This window comes from Martes martes, assembly GCF_963455335.1.
Source record: "Martes martes genome assembly, chromosome: 8".
In the NCBI taxonomy this organism is placed as follows: Eukaryota; Metazoa; Chordata; class Mammalia; order Carnivora; family Mustelidae; genus Martes; species Martes martes.
Genome location: NC_137895.1, coordinates 106,050,403 through 106,067,142, shown reverse-complemented (window position 1 = coordinate 106,067,142; position 16,740 = coordinate 106,050,403). Strand labels below are relative to the sequence as shown.

General features: G+C 35.9%; 1 protein-coding gene across 3 annotated transcripts in view; it reads right to left on the bottom strand.

Annotated features, from left to right (window-relative positions):
• Positions 1-16,740, bottom strand: part of ERC1 (ELKS/RAB6-interacting/CAST family member 1) — a 549,895-nt gene that overhangs the window by 63,603 nt on the left and 469,552 nt on the right. For all 3 annotated transcript variants that reach the window (XM_080810688.1, XM_080810687.1, XM_080810689.1), the window contains one exon: positions 15,550-15,648. In XM_080810688.1, coding sequence (XP_080666814.1) covers positions 15,550-15,648 — 99 coding nt within the window. The remainder of the gene's footprint in view (positions 1-15,549; positions 15,649-16,740) is intronic.

The window sequence follows — 16,740 nt, the reverse complement described above, 5'->3', positions numbered from 1 at the left end:
ACTTCTTGCTGTGAGATAAGGCTGAATAGGTATAGATGACTGGCACCTCTCTTAGATGAGTAAAAGACTCAGAATCTGGTGAGGCTGATGAGAATGCTGGTGCACAATGATTGTTTCTCCACTCTGTTCATCAGGACTGTTATGAGTTTGGGGGAAAGAGGAAAGCAGAAAGTAGAAAAGGATACCACCCACTGTTGCAGGAAAATATTACTATCCCTACAAGAGATATACCAAAATCACATACCAAAAAGTATTCTCACTTTCAGCTATTAAGCACAATCCAGCATAAATGAATTGACAAAATCACATGCACACACCCTGTATATAACAGAAATACAAATGTGAAAGAAACAAGTCCTGGCAGCAAAGAATCCTAGCTCTCTTCTAGTCTAAGCAGCAAAGTGCCATTCCAAAGCTAAAAAGATTAACCAAATGAACAGAAAGAAAAGACAAAAAAAAATTTCTTAGGTTTTAAAGATTCAAGTAAAAGCTTCTTGAGGTCCCAAGCCATTCTAGTATTTTCCCTGGCTATGAGTTAGTGAGTTACTATTGACTTGCAGCGTACATATATCATCAGCTCTTCTCAAGATCAATGTTTCAGCAGATGGTCCATAAAGAAAATCACAGGTGACTACTTCAGTGTTTGCTTTATTTCTGTTTAAAATGTCAAAACCAATCTAAGGGAGGTTCATAGCGATAAATGTCTACCTCAAAAAACAAGTAAATAATCTAACTTTACACCTCAAGGAACTAGAAAAAGGACAAATAAAGTCCAAAGTCAGTAGAGGGAGGATACCAAAGATCAGAGCAGAAATAAATGAAACAGAAACTAAAAAGACAATTAAAAAAAATCAATAAAAAAAATCAATAAACTACGAGCTGTTTTTTTGAAAAGATAAACAAAATTGACAAATAATAGCTAGACTCTCCAAGGAAAAAAGGAGAGAGGATTCAAATAAATAAAATCAGAAATAAAAGAGATGTTATAACTGATACCACAGAAATACCAAGGATCATGAGACTACTGGGCACAATTACATGCCAAAGAAATAGACAACCCAGAAGATAATGATAAATTTCTGTAAACATACAAAATACTAAGCTTGAATCATGAAGAAACAGAAAACTGAAACACACCATTATTGAGTAAGGAGACTGAATCAATAATCAAAACCCTCTCCAAACAGAAAAGCCCTGGACCAGATAGTTTCACTGGTGAATTCTACCAAACATTTAAAGAATTAATAGGAATTCTTCTCAAACTCTTAAAAAAAAAAAAAAACAGAAGAGTGAGAAATTTTCCAAACTCCTTTCATGATTAAAAAAAAAAACAGAAAAAAATGTCACAGGAAAAAATAATTACAGGCCAATATCCCTGATGAATATGGACATAAAAATACTCAAGAAAATATTCGCAAACTGAATTCAACAATACAAAAAAAGGATCGTGATCACACCCCTGATTGCAATTTATTCCAATGATGCAAGGATGCTTCAACATTTGCAAAATTAGTCAACACAATACATCACACTAACAAAATGAAGGATAAAAATCACATGATTATCTCAAGAGGCAGAAAAAGCATTTGACAAAATTAAACATCCATTTATGATAAAAACTCTCAACTAAGTAGGTATAGATGGAACATACTTTAACATAATAAAGGTCATATACGACAAGCCCACAGTTAACATACTCAATGACCAAAAAATGGGAGTGCTTACTCTAAGATCAGGACACAATAAGAATGTCTATTTTTTTTTTAATTTTTGTGATTTTTAAAAAATTTTTTAAATTTCTTTTCAGTGTACCAGAATTCATTGTTTATGCACCATACCCAGTGCTCCAAGCAATATGTGCCCTCTATAATACCCACCACCAGGCCCACCCAACTTCCCACCCCTCCTGCCCCTTCAAAACCCTCAGATTGTTTTTCAGAGTCCATAGTCTCTCATGGTTCATCTCCCCCTCCAATTTCCCTCAACTCCCTTCTTACCACACTTCTCCAGCAAAGTACTGGAAGTCCTAGCCAGAGCAATTAAGCAAGAAAAAGATATAAAAGCCATCCAAATCAGAAGGAAGATGTAAACCTGTCACTATGTGCAGATGACATAACATTAGATACAGAGAACCTTAAAGACTGTACCAAAAACTGTTACAGCTAATAAATGAATTCTATAAAGTTGTAGGATATAAAATCAATACACAAAAATCTTTTGTATCTCTATACACTAATAATAACCTATCAGAAAGAGAAATTAAGGAGCTCATCCTGTTTACAATTACATCAAAAAGAATAAAATACCTAGGAACAAATTTAACCAAGGTGGTATAAGACCTGTATACTGAATACTGTAAGACATTAATGAAAGAAACCACAGAAGACACAAATAAATGGAAAGATATTCCACGTTCATGGATTGGCAGAATTAATATTGTTAAAATGTCCATATTACATGAAGTAATCTAATCTAGGATTCAATGTAATCCTTACTGAATTTCCAAAGACATTTTTCACAGAAATAAATAATCTTTAAATATGTATGGAACCATGAAAGACCATAAATAGTTAAAAGTAATCTTGAGAAAAACTAAAGCTGGAGAAAGTCAATATTCAAGAAGTATTCATTGAATGCCTATTATTTGCCAGACAACACTTAAATGACCTCTAGTGTCACTTTATATTGCTCTTTGTTGATTTAAGACTAGTAAAATAATTTCAAGAGAGAGAGCATTCCTAGAAATAAAGATATTTCCTAATGACAAGAAGTTAAGCAAGAGCATGAAACACTCATAAATGGTTATGCAAATAATAACAGCTTCCAAATACATGAAGCAAAAATTGAAGAATTCAAAGGATGAATAGAAAAATTCCAATTATACTCAAAGATCTTAACATTTCTTTCTCAGCAACTAATAGACTGGACTCCCCCACCCTATAAGTTTTTTAGTAAAGTCATGGAATATCTGAACAACTTTATCAACTACCTGGACCTACCTGATATTTATAGAATACTATATGTAACAGCTAAACAATACCATTCCTTTCAGGAGCGTAAAGTATGTTCACCAAAGTGGATGATATTCTAGGCCAAAACGTAAGCCTCAGAAAATGTAAAATATTAAAGTAATATAAAGTATATTTTCTGATCACAATGGAATCAACCTAGAAATCAATAACCATACAACCTAGGAAAAAACTCCCAAATCCGAAACTAAGACACTTTTGCAAACCTACAGGAAAAAGAGAAGAGATTTTTAAATAATAATAAAACTACTAGGAAAAAAGTTGGCAATGCTGTAAGGTACTTCAAGGTACTTGTATTTTTATTTTTATATATTAGCAGCAAACAACTGAAATAAAACACTGTAGATAAAAGTTAAAGATCTGGGGCGCCTGGGTGGCTTAGTGGGTTAAGCCTCTGCCTTTGGCTCAAGTCATGATCTCAGGGTCCTGGGATTGAGCCCTACATCAGGCTCTCTGCTCAGCAGGGAGCCTGCTTCCCTCCCCCAACCCCCGCCTGCCTCTCTGCCTGCTTGTGATCGCTGCCTCTCTGTCAAATAAATAAATAAAATGTTAAAAAAAAAAGTTAAAGATCTATTTTTTTAAAAAAGATTTTATTTATTTGACAGAGAGAGAGAACACACAAACAGGGGGAGCAGCAGAAGGACTCCCTGCTGAGCAGGGAGCCTGATGTGGGACATGATCCCAGAACCCTGGGATCATGACCTGAGCTGAAGGCAGATGTTTAACCAACTGAGCCACTCAGGCACCCCAAAGAAGATCTAATTAAATGGAGAAACAGTATGTTCATGATTTTAAAGATTTAATAGTGGTAAGACGTTAACTGTCCCCAAATTGGTTTACAGAATCAACGCAATCTCAATACCCCTCCTGCAGGATTTGTCGTAGAAAATGACAAACTGGCAACCCTTGGGAGGCTCAGTCAGTTAAGTGTCTGCCTTCAGGTCAGGTCATGATCCCAGGGTCCTGGGACGGAGTCTCGCATCTGGCTCCTTGCTCAGCAGGGAGTCTGTTTCTCCCTCTGCTGCCATTCCTCCTGCTATGCTTTTTCTAACAAATAAATAAAATCTTAAAAAAAAGCAACTGACAAACTGAAATTTATATGAAAATGCAAACAACCTGAAATCACTAAAACAACTTTAAAAAGTTTAACAATTTGAAAGACTTACACTATCTGACTTAAACACATTGCAAAACTATAGTAGTTAAGACAGTGTGGCAATACAGATCAACAAATTAAATAATGAAAAAAATAGAAGGCACACACATAGATACATATTTACATCTTTGATTTTTTTTTTTACAAAGGTGTACAGGAAAAAAGAACTTTGACCCCTAACTTAATATACACCAAAATTAATTTGAGATGGATTATAGAACTAAATGTGGAAACAAAACAATAAAGGAAAAAGGAAAAAAAAAAAAACCAGGGTAATATTTAAGCTCTATGTGTTATGCAAAAGTTTCTTAGAAGCCAGAAAGTAATAACCAGTAAAAACTGATAAATAGGGGCGCCTGGGTGGCTCAGTGGGTTGGAGCCTCTGCCTTCGGCTTGGGTCGTGGTCCTGGGGTCCTGGGATTGAGCCCCGCATCGGGCTCTCTGCTTGGCAGGGTGCCTGCCTCCCTCCCTCCCTCTCTCTCTGCCTGCCTCTGCCTACTTGTGACCTCTGTCTGTCAAATAAATAAATAAAATCTTTAAAAAAAACCCTGACAAATAAGACTTGAATAAATTAAAGACGTCTGATAATGAAAAAAACACCATTAAAAAACCTGAATACACAAGCCACAGATTAGGAGAAAATACTTGCAAAATATTTATTTCAAAAACGACTGGTATCTAGGCCATATAAAGAATGTCTACAACTTAATAAGATAAAATCCAATTAAAAACACACATTTGAGCAGATACTTCAGAAATGACAGAAGTACTTTCTTCAGATACTTCAGAAAGTCATACACAGCCAGTCAACACATGACAAAGTGTTCATCACTAATCAGTGGCAGCATTAAAATGAAAACCACAATGAAATATCTCTCCATAGCCCTAAAAATGGTCAAAATTAAAAAGATGGAAAGTATCAAATGTTTAGAAGGATATGGAGTAACCACAACTCTCATTTGTTGCTGGTGGGAGCATAAAATGATAATATCACTTTGAAAAAGTAGCAGTTTCTTATAAAACTCAATATACAACTAAGGCAAGTCCATTTGTAGGTAGTTACCCAAAGAAATAAAAGCATATGTCCACCAAAAGACATGTATAAGAATGTTCATAGTAGGTCTATCCATAATTGTTAAAAGTGGAAACAAGCCAGATTATTCAAGAGGTCCAAATGAACTGTGATCAGTCATCACACAATGGAATACTACTCAGCAATAAAAATGAATAAACTTCTACAATTAAGAAAATGAATTAATTTATTTTAATTCCAGTGTAGTTAACAGTGTTGTAATAGTTTCAGGTATACAATATAGTGATTCAATAGTTCTATATACAACTCAGTGAACATCAAGATAAGGGTGCTCTTAACCTCCTTCACCTATTTCACCCATCTACCACCCATCTCCACTCTGGTGACCATCAGCACGTTCTCTATAGTTAAAAGTCTGGTTTTTGGTTTTTCTCTCTCTCTTTTCCCTTACTCATTTGTTTTGTTTCTTAAATTACACATATGAGTGATATCATATGGTATCTGTCTTTCTTTCAGTAGCTTATTTAGCCTAGTATTATACTCTCTAGTTACATCCATGTTGTTAACAATGGCTGGACTTCATTCCTTTTTTTTTTTTTTTTTAAGTAAGACTTCATTCCTCTTTTTTTTTTTTAATAGATCATTTTTTTAAATCTTTTTTTTTTAAGATTTTATTTATTTATTTGACAGAGAGAGATCACAGGTAGGCAGAGAGGCAGGCAGAGAGAGAGGAAGGGAAGCAGGCTCCCTGCTGAGCAGAGAGCCCGATGTGGGGCTCGATCCCAGAACCCTGGGATCATGACCTGAGGCAGAGGCTTTAACCCACTGAGCCACCCAGGCACCCCAAGACTTCATTCTTTTTTTATGGCTGAGTAATATTCCATTTTACACACACACACACGCACACAATTTTTATCCATTCACTTATTGATGGACATTTGGGCTGCTTCCATAATTTGGCCATTGTAAATTATGCTGCAGTAAACACAAGGGTGCATACATCCCTTCAAATTAGTGTTTCTGGCTAAATACCCAGTAGTGTGATTATTGGATCATAGTTCTATCTTTTTCCATGCCCAGTATGGAAAGAGTCTACGGTGACTCACAACCCTGAGATTAAGACCTGGATTGAGATCAAGAGTTGGATGCTCAACAGTGCACTAGGTTAGGTTTCCTTTTTTCCCTACATCCTCATCAGCACTTGTTATTTCTTGAGCTTTTGATTTTGGCCATTCTGACAGGTGTGAGATGGTATCTCATTGAAGTTCTGATTTGCATTTTCCTGATAATGAGTGATGTTGTTTCATGTGTCTGTGGGCCATCTGGATGTCTTCTTGGGAGAAATGTCTACTCATGTCTTCTGCCCATTTTAAATTGTATTATTATTATTATTATTATTTTTGGTGTTATGTATAAGTTCTTTACATATTTTGGATACTAACACTTTATCAGATATATCATTTGCAAATACCTTCTCACATTCAGCAGGTTGTGTTTTAGTTTTTTTGGTTGTTTTCCTTTGCTGTGCAGAAGCTTTTAATTTTGATATAGTCCCAATAGTTTATTTTTGCTTTTGTTTCCTTTGCCTCAGGAGACATATCTAGAAAGACGTTGGTATATCCGATGTCAGAGAAATTATTGCGTGTGCTCTTCTCTAGGATTTTTATGGTTTTGGGTCTCACATTTAGGTCTTTAATTCAAGAAAATGAATGAATTTTAAATGTATTATGCTGAGTAAAAGAAATCTTACACAACAGTACAGACTGTATGATTCCATTTTTATGTGGTTCTAGAACAGGAAAACTAAGTTATGTCAAACAAACACACAAACATGAACTGTTTGCCTCTAGGTGTGAGAGTAGGTACAGACTGGAAAAAGGCAAGAAAAAACTTTTAATTTTCTTGGGAGATGGTAATGTTCTGTATCAGAACATCTGTCAACTACAATGGTCAAATGGTCTACATCTAGGGAGCTGTCATTTTTGTATGCCTATTGGCAAAAAACAGTTTTTGCATTTTTTAATGGTTGGGAAAAACTATTTCATGATACATGAAAATTCTATGACATTCAAATCTTAGTGACTATAAATAAAGCTTTATTGGGACAGAGCCATTCTTATTTAATTACTTATTGTCCACTGATGCTTTTTCACTACAGGGGCAGACGTCAGTAGTTGCTACAGAGACTGAAATATTTACTACGTGACTTTTTTTTTTAAGTAGGCTCCATGCCCAGCGTGGAGCCCAATGCAGGGCTCGAACTCACAACTGTGAGATCAAGACCTGAACCGAGATCAAGTCAGACACTCAACCAACTGAACCACCCAGGCACCCTTACCGTGTGATGCTTAATTTGCTAACCCCTTTCTGTATCTCACTAGAGGTTTAGGTTACGCAAGTACACGCATTTACATTTGTCAAAACTCATAGAATACCATAACTTAATTTGTGCATTTCTTAGGAGAGTATATAGGAAATACTATTAAACTGGAGTTTAGGTGATAGAAGAACACCTTGAATCCAACGGTAACTATTAATGAATTCCCACCCAATCCTCCTATTTAAAGGAACAAGAGAACCAAGAGGAAGAAAGAGAATGCATGAAGAGAGGGAGTGAGGCAGAAAGGGAAGGGAGGTAAGCATCATGCTATGAACTCTCAATGTGTCTTCATGTTGCAGACATTAATAATTAACATTAATCAAGCAACCACGATATACAAAGACAATGTTTTAAAGGCTTTATATTATATCATTTAGTCATCCAACAACCCTATGAGGTTGGTATATTACTATTCCCATTTTACAAATGAATAAAGTAGGTACATAGATGTTTGGAACCAGACAATCTGGTCGAAAGCCCACATTCTGTCTATGACCCTACAGCAACAGAAGTAGATTAAGAGGAACTCAGAACACAGGTTCAGACAGTGTTCAGGGGAAGCTGACTGGTATTTAATCAGATTAATTAATTAATTAAAATATTTTATTTTTTAATTTTTAATTTTTTAAATTTTATTTATTTGAGGGAGAGAGATGACAAGTAGGCAGAGAGGCAGGCAGAGAGAGAGGGGGAAGCAGGCTCCCCGCTGAGCAGAGAGCCCAATACGGGGCTCGATCCCAGGACCCTGAGATCATGACCTGGGCCGAAGGCAGAGGCTTAACCTACTGAGCCACCCAGGCGCCCCGATTTTATTTGTGTTTTTTTGACAGAGAGAGACAGAGTGAGAGAGGGAACACAAGCAGGGGGAATGGGAGAGGGAGAAGCAGGCTTCCCATGGAGCAGGGAGCCCAGGACTCTGGGATCATGACCTGGGCCAAAGGCAGACGCTTAATGACTGAGCCACCTACGTGCCCCCTGACTGCTATTTTAATCTTTTGTAAAGTTCAATATAAAACTGTTCTTGTGAAACATATTTGTAGTTTTTCTATTTGAATTATGGGTATCCTATATTAAAACAGAAATGTGGGTAGGCCGAAACAATGAAAAAATAAAAGGACAATGACATCCTTTGTCCTAGCACGGCTGGTTTCTGCACTGGCCCCTTCTCCTTCTTAGGGCCTTCCTTCAAAGTGGCTCCCATCTAAAATTCTTTTTCTTTCCTCTTCCGTCCACCCAAACTTTATCCAACCTCCAAGGTCCACTTCTTGTCCCCTCCTAATCTCTACAGTTCTAAATTTCTCACCATATTCTTGGATAGTTATATTTATTAAAAAAAAAAAATCAGTGAAGTCAAGTCAGAAATCCACTTAGGTTCCTTTATTATAAGGGAAATCCCTTACTGGCAAAGGCAGTTTTGTTATTTTCGTACACAGGAATACAATTCAATTCAACATACTTCTACCCAGTGTCTTATTATGTCTGAAGAACTGTAAAGTAGAATATTCCTTCTCTTTAAATTATGGCATAGTGGAAAGGGCATGGGAATATGATGTCAGTCTTGGGTTAAAATGTCTGCTGCTTGTTACCTGTATAATCTTGGAAAATTACTTAATTTCTACGAACTGTTTCCTCACTGATAAACATGTTCTCAGAGTGGTTGTGAAAATTAATTATGGGATAAGAGATCTGAAAGTGTCTGGCCCATAGTGTTTAACAAATGTTACCTTTTCCTGCAACTAGGATTTTCCTACTTCCTTAATTCTATTGGTCTTACCAAGCTTTTTCGGAAAGAAGCATCTTGTTAAACTCTCTGATCCACTTCTGAAAATATAAGGTCAAATTCTTTCTTGCCTGTTATGTCAAAAACTGATCCTGGTATTGGTCCAAACTGTTCAAAAAGTTGGTCCAATAAACAATTTGGACCACACTGACAAAATATTCTACTGCACTACCCTCCAAATTCTGTAACATCTTAATCTAATACCTCTCTTCTAGAGATACATTCTCTAGAGATTTAAGAGATCTCCACTGTAGTACTAACCAAGAGAATACTTTCAGGATGGTTCAAACTGTTAAGAAGGAGATTCTGTGGACAACTCAATTAGGACAGATAATGAGGAAAAGGAAATGCCTAAAGAAAGACAAATTTTTTTTAAAACATTTGTCTTAAAAGCTTGTCTTAACACTGATATCATCTCTAATTTAAAAAGAAAAGTTTCATAACCTACTGGTTCAAATCATGTTTTGAGAGGCTATAGAGCTGATCTAATAATCATTCAACTCATTTCTAGATTTTAGTGGGATGGTTTTATAACAAGGCCAACTGCTAAGCCTTTTGACAAGTACTTCCTTTACTTGAGGGGTCTGGTGCCAGTTTACACAAAGTGCTTCCCCAGAATGAGGTCCACAAAGAGCACATGGCCATGGTACCTAGTATGCTGTGGGCTCTTCTTGATGGCTATGAACTACAGGTTATTTGGAGAAAAGTTTCCACCTGAAGGATATTCAGTTTTCAAGCAGAAAACTGTTTTCTACTGAAGGATATTCAGTTTTCAAGTAGAAAAGATTTCTAAATTATACCGAAATTAAATTATACTAAATTTATACTAATTTAAATTAATTTATCAACTTATAAATTAAAACTAATTTACACTAAATTAAATTAAATTAAACTAAATTAAATTGAAAACTAGAGTATGTTCAGTTTTCAAGTAGAAAAGATTTCTAAATTATACTCAACTGTTTTTTATTTAGTATGAAATTATAGGAGCCAGATTCTATGACTTCATTATGACTTTCCTTTAAATTCTTAACATTTCTCTCTATAAGTCTTTTGTTTATAGACATTTTTCCTATTTCCCCTTTCAAAATTTTCCTTTTTTGTACTAGTAATGCTGATACTAAAGGTAACAGCTAATTCTATGCTCTTGGTTTCAATGTAAACTTTACTCTTTCTTCTCTGGACTTCATGAATTCAGAAGTTAATTAATTCAATATTTACTTGCTGAGGGCCTATTGCATACTAGGCATTATTTTAGATGATAGAAATACAAAAGCAAACATTAAAGTCCCTGTCCCCACAGGGCCTACATTCTACTCTCAGGGAACAACAAGAAAGAAAACACAAATTAAGGGGATAGTCAGTAGCAGGGACACATTTCACATGGATTCTCTATAGGTTGAGGGGAGAGAGAAGGGACTCTCGTGCTTTCTAACTGAAGGTAATACTTGCTTTATTCTGTGTGTCTCCGGAGGGTAATAACAGCAAATTCAAAGAAAGTTTCAATGAATGAATTTCTTTTATAGAAAAATTGAAGGTGTTTTCTCAAGGGAAAAAATTCCTCAGGATATAAGAGATTACATTTTTGGTGATGAAAAGGGAGATATAATCACTAATATGTTTTAAATTATCTCTTTCACTGTCAGCTATGAGCTCCTCTTTCCAGATCACAGAAATGCCCAGGGACCTTAACATCACATCTAAATCCTTTTATTTATTTATTTATTTGCACCCTTACCTACAGAATGAGGGCACTGCACTAGATATTAATTAATGTCACATCTAAATCCTTTTATTTTTTGGCACCCTTACCTACAGAATGAGGGCACTGACTAGACATTAATAAAAATGGTAACTAACACTTACTGAACACTGACTACTTCCTAGAGATGGATTCAAGTTAATGATGACAACAGCAACAACAAATATAATAACATAAACAGAGTACATGGTGGAAAGTGCTGTTCAATTCATTTTACATATGTTAACTTACTAATCTGTCCAACAACCCTACAAAGTAGGCCAGTAATAAAACCATTTTTACTGGGGCACCTGAATGGCCTGTTGCTTAAGTGTCTGGCTCTTGATTTCAGCTCAGGTCAGGATCTCCTGGTTGTGAGATCCCGTTCCATGTCAGGCACTGCACCGAGCGTGAAGCCTGTTAATTAAGTCTCTCAGTCTCCCTCTACCCCTCCCTCTCCCCTCCTCTCTCTCTCTTCCTCTCAAAATAAATAAATACATACATAAATAAATAAAAACAAATAAATAAAATAATCCCTTTTTACAGAAAAAGTGGGGTTCAAAGAATGAGTTAATTTCCCCAGGCCACAAAGAAGGTGGAGGAGTCTAGGTGCAAGGCTGTGCAGTCTGGCTCCAGAGTTTATGCCTCTAACAACTCATCTGCTTCTCACAACAACCTCCATTTGAAAGATGAAGAAACTGAAGTGCGGGGAGATTAAATACCTTGCCCAAAGTCACAAGCTAATACATGGTGGTGGTAGGATCTGACCAGAGGCATTCTGCTCTAAAGCCTCCACTCTCAACTGTTATGTTCTACCACTTCTTGTGAAATTGCCTAGACCCCTTTCAGGTCTCTATTTCTGATTCTCTCCCTGTCTGAGTACTGATTATAGCTAGTAAGACTCATGCTTTGCTGACATATAAACCGTGTTTTATAAAATGTTTTAGGTGTAAAGCATTATTTACATTCTTAAGTTCGACAAGGGAAATCATCAATTTCAAAAGTCTGAACTTTTGTTAAGAAAATCTGTTCTCTAGAATTAGCAAGAAAACAAGTGAAGAAAACTGAGATCAAGTCAAGACTTCTGTAATGTTCTAGGGGTCACTCATGAATTTCTTTAGTTAAAACCCTTATGATAGTATGACATTTATAGACATGTACATATATATAAACAAACATAATGTTTTAAGACATTTTCAAAAATTTGCAATAGCATATCATAGAAACTCCAATTACGGCCAGATAATTGCAACTGTACTGTTAAACCAATGGCAATTAATATTTTAGTGCAATAAGCTCAACAGTGCAATAATTAAAAAAAAATCAATAGCATTTGAACTCTTACTAGGAGCTATTCTATTAGGGAAGAAGAGAAAATAAAATGGAGACTTTAGGAACAAGTCTATGTGTAGGTTTGTTCATTTTTCAATCTCCTGGTGAAGTTATCAATGGCCCTTCTTTCCTGTAACACTAACCTGTCTCTTCTGATTGGCTAGAAAAAGGGTATTCAACCAATACAATCCTATTCATATACATCAGGGACATGCTTCCTGCTAAGGCATGCCAAGAGGCTCCTATGTTCTGCCAAAACAGACAAGGCAGATTCATTTAGAGGGAGTGGACTGGTATTCTTTATTCAACTACTAGATGGCCCCCACATCCTTCATGATGACAAATAAATACCCTTGCAGGGGGCAGTGTAGATAAAGAGAATTAGCACATGAATTTTCTCAGCTTTAGCTATGCCTAGCATGCAACACTATAACCCAAAGAGCTTTTTGGCTGGTACACATTTTGCCTTGTACACCCTCAGGATAAAGTCATTTGGAGAGGTTCCCATCCTCACAGTATATGCCCCTTTCCACAACTTACCTCATCATCCTTCTTGGCTGTGTTTGCTAGTGAGAGGTCTACACATGTCCTCATCATTTTAAGAAGTGTAACACCAAGACACAGACTTTTCAGAGAGAATGGACTCCAAAAGAGTGAGATCACCAATAAGCAAGGGCAGTGAATCCAGGGAGTGCAAGGCCACCAATACGTGTGAACTTATTAATTGTAATTATTATTTTTTCTAAGAAAAGGATTTCCTTAGTCAAACCTCCAGGGCATCAGATCAAAGGGAGATACAGCCACAGCTGGACTATATTTTCCAGCCAATTGGCCTGGAAAGAAGAATCTAGACAGTGTCCTGGCAACTGTTTAATACAGCAGCAATCAATAAAAGAGAGGAAAAAGAATTCTTTAAACCGACTTTTTAAAAGGTCTTCCTTTACTTCTTTACTTCTTATTTTTAAGGACAGTTTGAGAGTAATGTCAAAGATCTAAGGGAATGTCCTTGGTAGGCACTTTGTAAGAACCACTGACCCTTAGAATTCAGAGCATCCTTTTACAAGCAGAAACAAAAGGTTTTAGTTCACAGTACAATTTTTTAAAAGACATATATTTATAATTATTTATCATAAAAAGTATATCCCAAACCTACTGCCAGAGTATTTGATCAATTTTCTAGTTCCAGTTTGATGTAAGTCACTATAAACCTTACCAGGACACTGTAAAATCACACTAGATAAGGTAGTTTATTAATAAAATCACAACAGGAGAAATTTAATTATATGCCCTGGAAGTTCTCCCAAAAATGTACAAAAAGAAATTATAAAAGTGACTATTAACACACAAAAAGAAAAAAAAAAAACCACAAAACCCAATCCCACTACGTCAGAAGCAAAGCAATACACACAGGAATCATGTGAAAATGAGAAAACAGAAAGCACACCAAACAATTTCATGAATTACAGGGAAATAAGATGTGAGAATGATTGTGTAAAAAAAATATTGAAAGCAAACAAACAAAAAACATTTCTATAGTTAAGGAAAGGTGTTTCTCACCGTTCTGAACAAAATGGCTGAACTAAGAGCATCTGATTGGCTATGCCCATATACCCTCCTCCTCATCCTAGGGGAGAGAGATGACAAAGGGAACAATGCCCCAGAGCAGCATGGGAATGAAAAAGAGTTGGTTAGTATTTAAAACAAAGACATAAGCATAATGTAGTAGAAGAAAATGGTCTCTAATTTCCTGACTCCTTTTATATTAGGTTCTAACTTCTTAAATTCCCTAACCTACCCAAATTGGTAATTAGTTTGTCATTACACTTCTACTTTCCTACCCTTCCAAGACACTGTGTCTATCCCAGGGCTGGATCTGGGCAAAATTATCAGGTTGGAGGATTTCTTTATTTTTGTGTTTTCTTCAAACTTTCCTCATTTCTGTTTTCTTCCCATTACTCCCAGGCATCCAATTTCTTGTATTTATTCATGATTGAAACCTGTTTCAAGGAAAGGATCTAGTACTCATCTTATATACACTGGCATAAATTTAATTCTGGGTCTCAAGAACAGGCAGAGATAGCAAAATCATTTCTTGGCAAAGAAAGACGGCTGACATCAGGCAGATAGTTCTGCATTCTGCCTACATTAAGACTGGTATTGTTTTCCCTCTAAAATATAAGACTAGCCTCAACTGTCTTAGTAAACGTCATACTATCACTATATCTTCTGAATCCTAGAAGAAATTGTAATTTGGGTATTATTGCTGTTTTCATCTGCAATATTTCTTCTAAGACAATGTCATGGCTATCATTCAATGGAGATGTTTAGTGGGGGAGTTTCCCTTGGCTCTTTAGTCATATGGATGTAATTATTTAACCATTATTTTTCCCTTCAGCTATATATTTTAAGATTGAGTGTGATGGAGATGTTGAAATCTGATTTTTGGCAATGGGATATGAGGTAATCTGTTCACCACTCTCCCCCATCCATCATTTTCAAGATCTTGGGAGAGTTCCCTTCTTCCAAATGACTGGAGTTGAGTGTGGTTCCCTTCAGACTTATCAATGCCTCTTTTGCATTGATGAGAAGTTGAAGGCAACAATTTTCCTTGAGAATAACATATACTTGAGGAATCAACCAAGGAAATGGGGGAGAAAAAAGTTTTACTCTTTATAATAGGTGATGTGAGAGATTTTAAAATTTGCAATTAAACGACAGTAATCTCTAAACAGAATTGTGTCTTACTGAGCTCACAAGGAAAGAGTCTTTTTTTTTTAAATAAGGCACTGTTTTAATAAGAAAAGTAGGACATTTACAAATTAGTATGTATTGCTGAGATTAATTTTCTTCTCAACTAATTCAAGGATTCCTTATAGTCCTCAAATCTTTTGAGTATCTCCTCTTAAAAGAATCACCTACCACCATCTTCCTGCACAGAAATTAAATCTGTGTTTAAAACATGAGTGAAGAAGATTTCAGAAATTAATTATTTATTTTTATTTTTCTAACTTATACTCTGGCATTTATAACATGCTAGTATAAGATACATGAAAATAAAAGCACATTTGTTTTTATAAAACATTCACAAACAGTCTTACCTGGTCTGGGGAGGGTTTATGATTGGTTTGATTGGAATGGGATGATTTGAAGTGGTCATCCTCATAGTTGTCGGCCATTAGCTTCATTCGATTTTGTGTCTAAGAAGAAATGATTCATGAAGTTAAACTGAGATAAAATTTCTATGATACACTGTAAAGTAACAAGTCGTTTAAGAATGTCATAAGAAATAATAAAACTAGTTCTGTCTGAAATAAAATTAAACATAGGATTTCTGAAGAGATCAGGGTTTAGGCACTGCTCTGAACTGAATTGTGCACCCCTTCTCCCCCCACCCCAGTCATGTTGGAGCCCTAACCCTCAGTGTAACTGTATCTGGCTAGAGTCTTTAGGAAGTAATTAAGGTTAAATGAAGACATAAGGGTGGGGCCCTAATCTGACAGGACTGTGGTCTTGTAAGAACAGGAAGAGAGATCATTCTCATTCTGTCTCATTCTCAGTCACTTCCACTCTCTCTCTCTCTCTCTCTTTTTCTCCCTTTTTCTCTTTCCCTCCCTCCCTGCCATGGGAGGAAACAGTAAGGAGTTGGCTTCTGCAAGCCAGGAAGAGAGCTCACACCAGAAACTGAATCAGCTGGCACCTTGATCTTAGACTCCCCAGCCTTTAGACTGAGCTTTAAGCCATCAAGTCTATGCTTTTTTGTTATGGCAGCCCAAGCAAACTAAGACAGGTACCTAAATAAGTACCGACATTTTGAGGGAAAGAGTATCTTCTCAAATCAAGCTCTCTGTGCAGTGCTTGCTTTATTTTTTAAAATAAAGACTGGATTATACCATACCTAGGATAGGACTATGTAACTCTGTTTTTTCACTTCATGATATGTAGGACTCATATTTCCATGTTATTTTAAGAACTACTAATTTTTTAAACAACTATTCCATTTTGGGGGATGTTATATAACATATAGGCCATAAATATTGTGGAGAAAAGTTATCATTATCTGTAAATGAAATGATTATATACCTAGAAAATCCAAGAGAATCAACTGAAAAACTATTACAACTTATAATAAAGTTTAGTAATATGATCACACAGAAGCTACATACATAAAATTCAATCGCTTTATTAACACCATCAAGAAACGTTTGGGTTTTCAAAATAAGTCAGAGATTCTGAAATTCTTCTCTTCAACACTAGGTTAGAAGATTATTACCCCCATCGTCTTTTCTCCA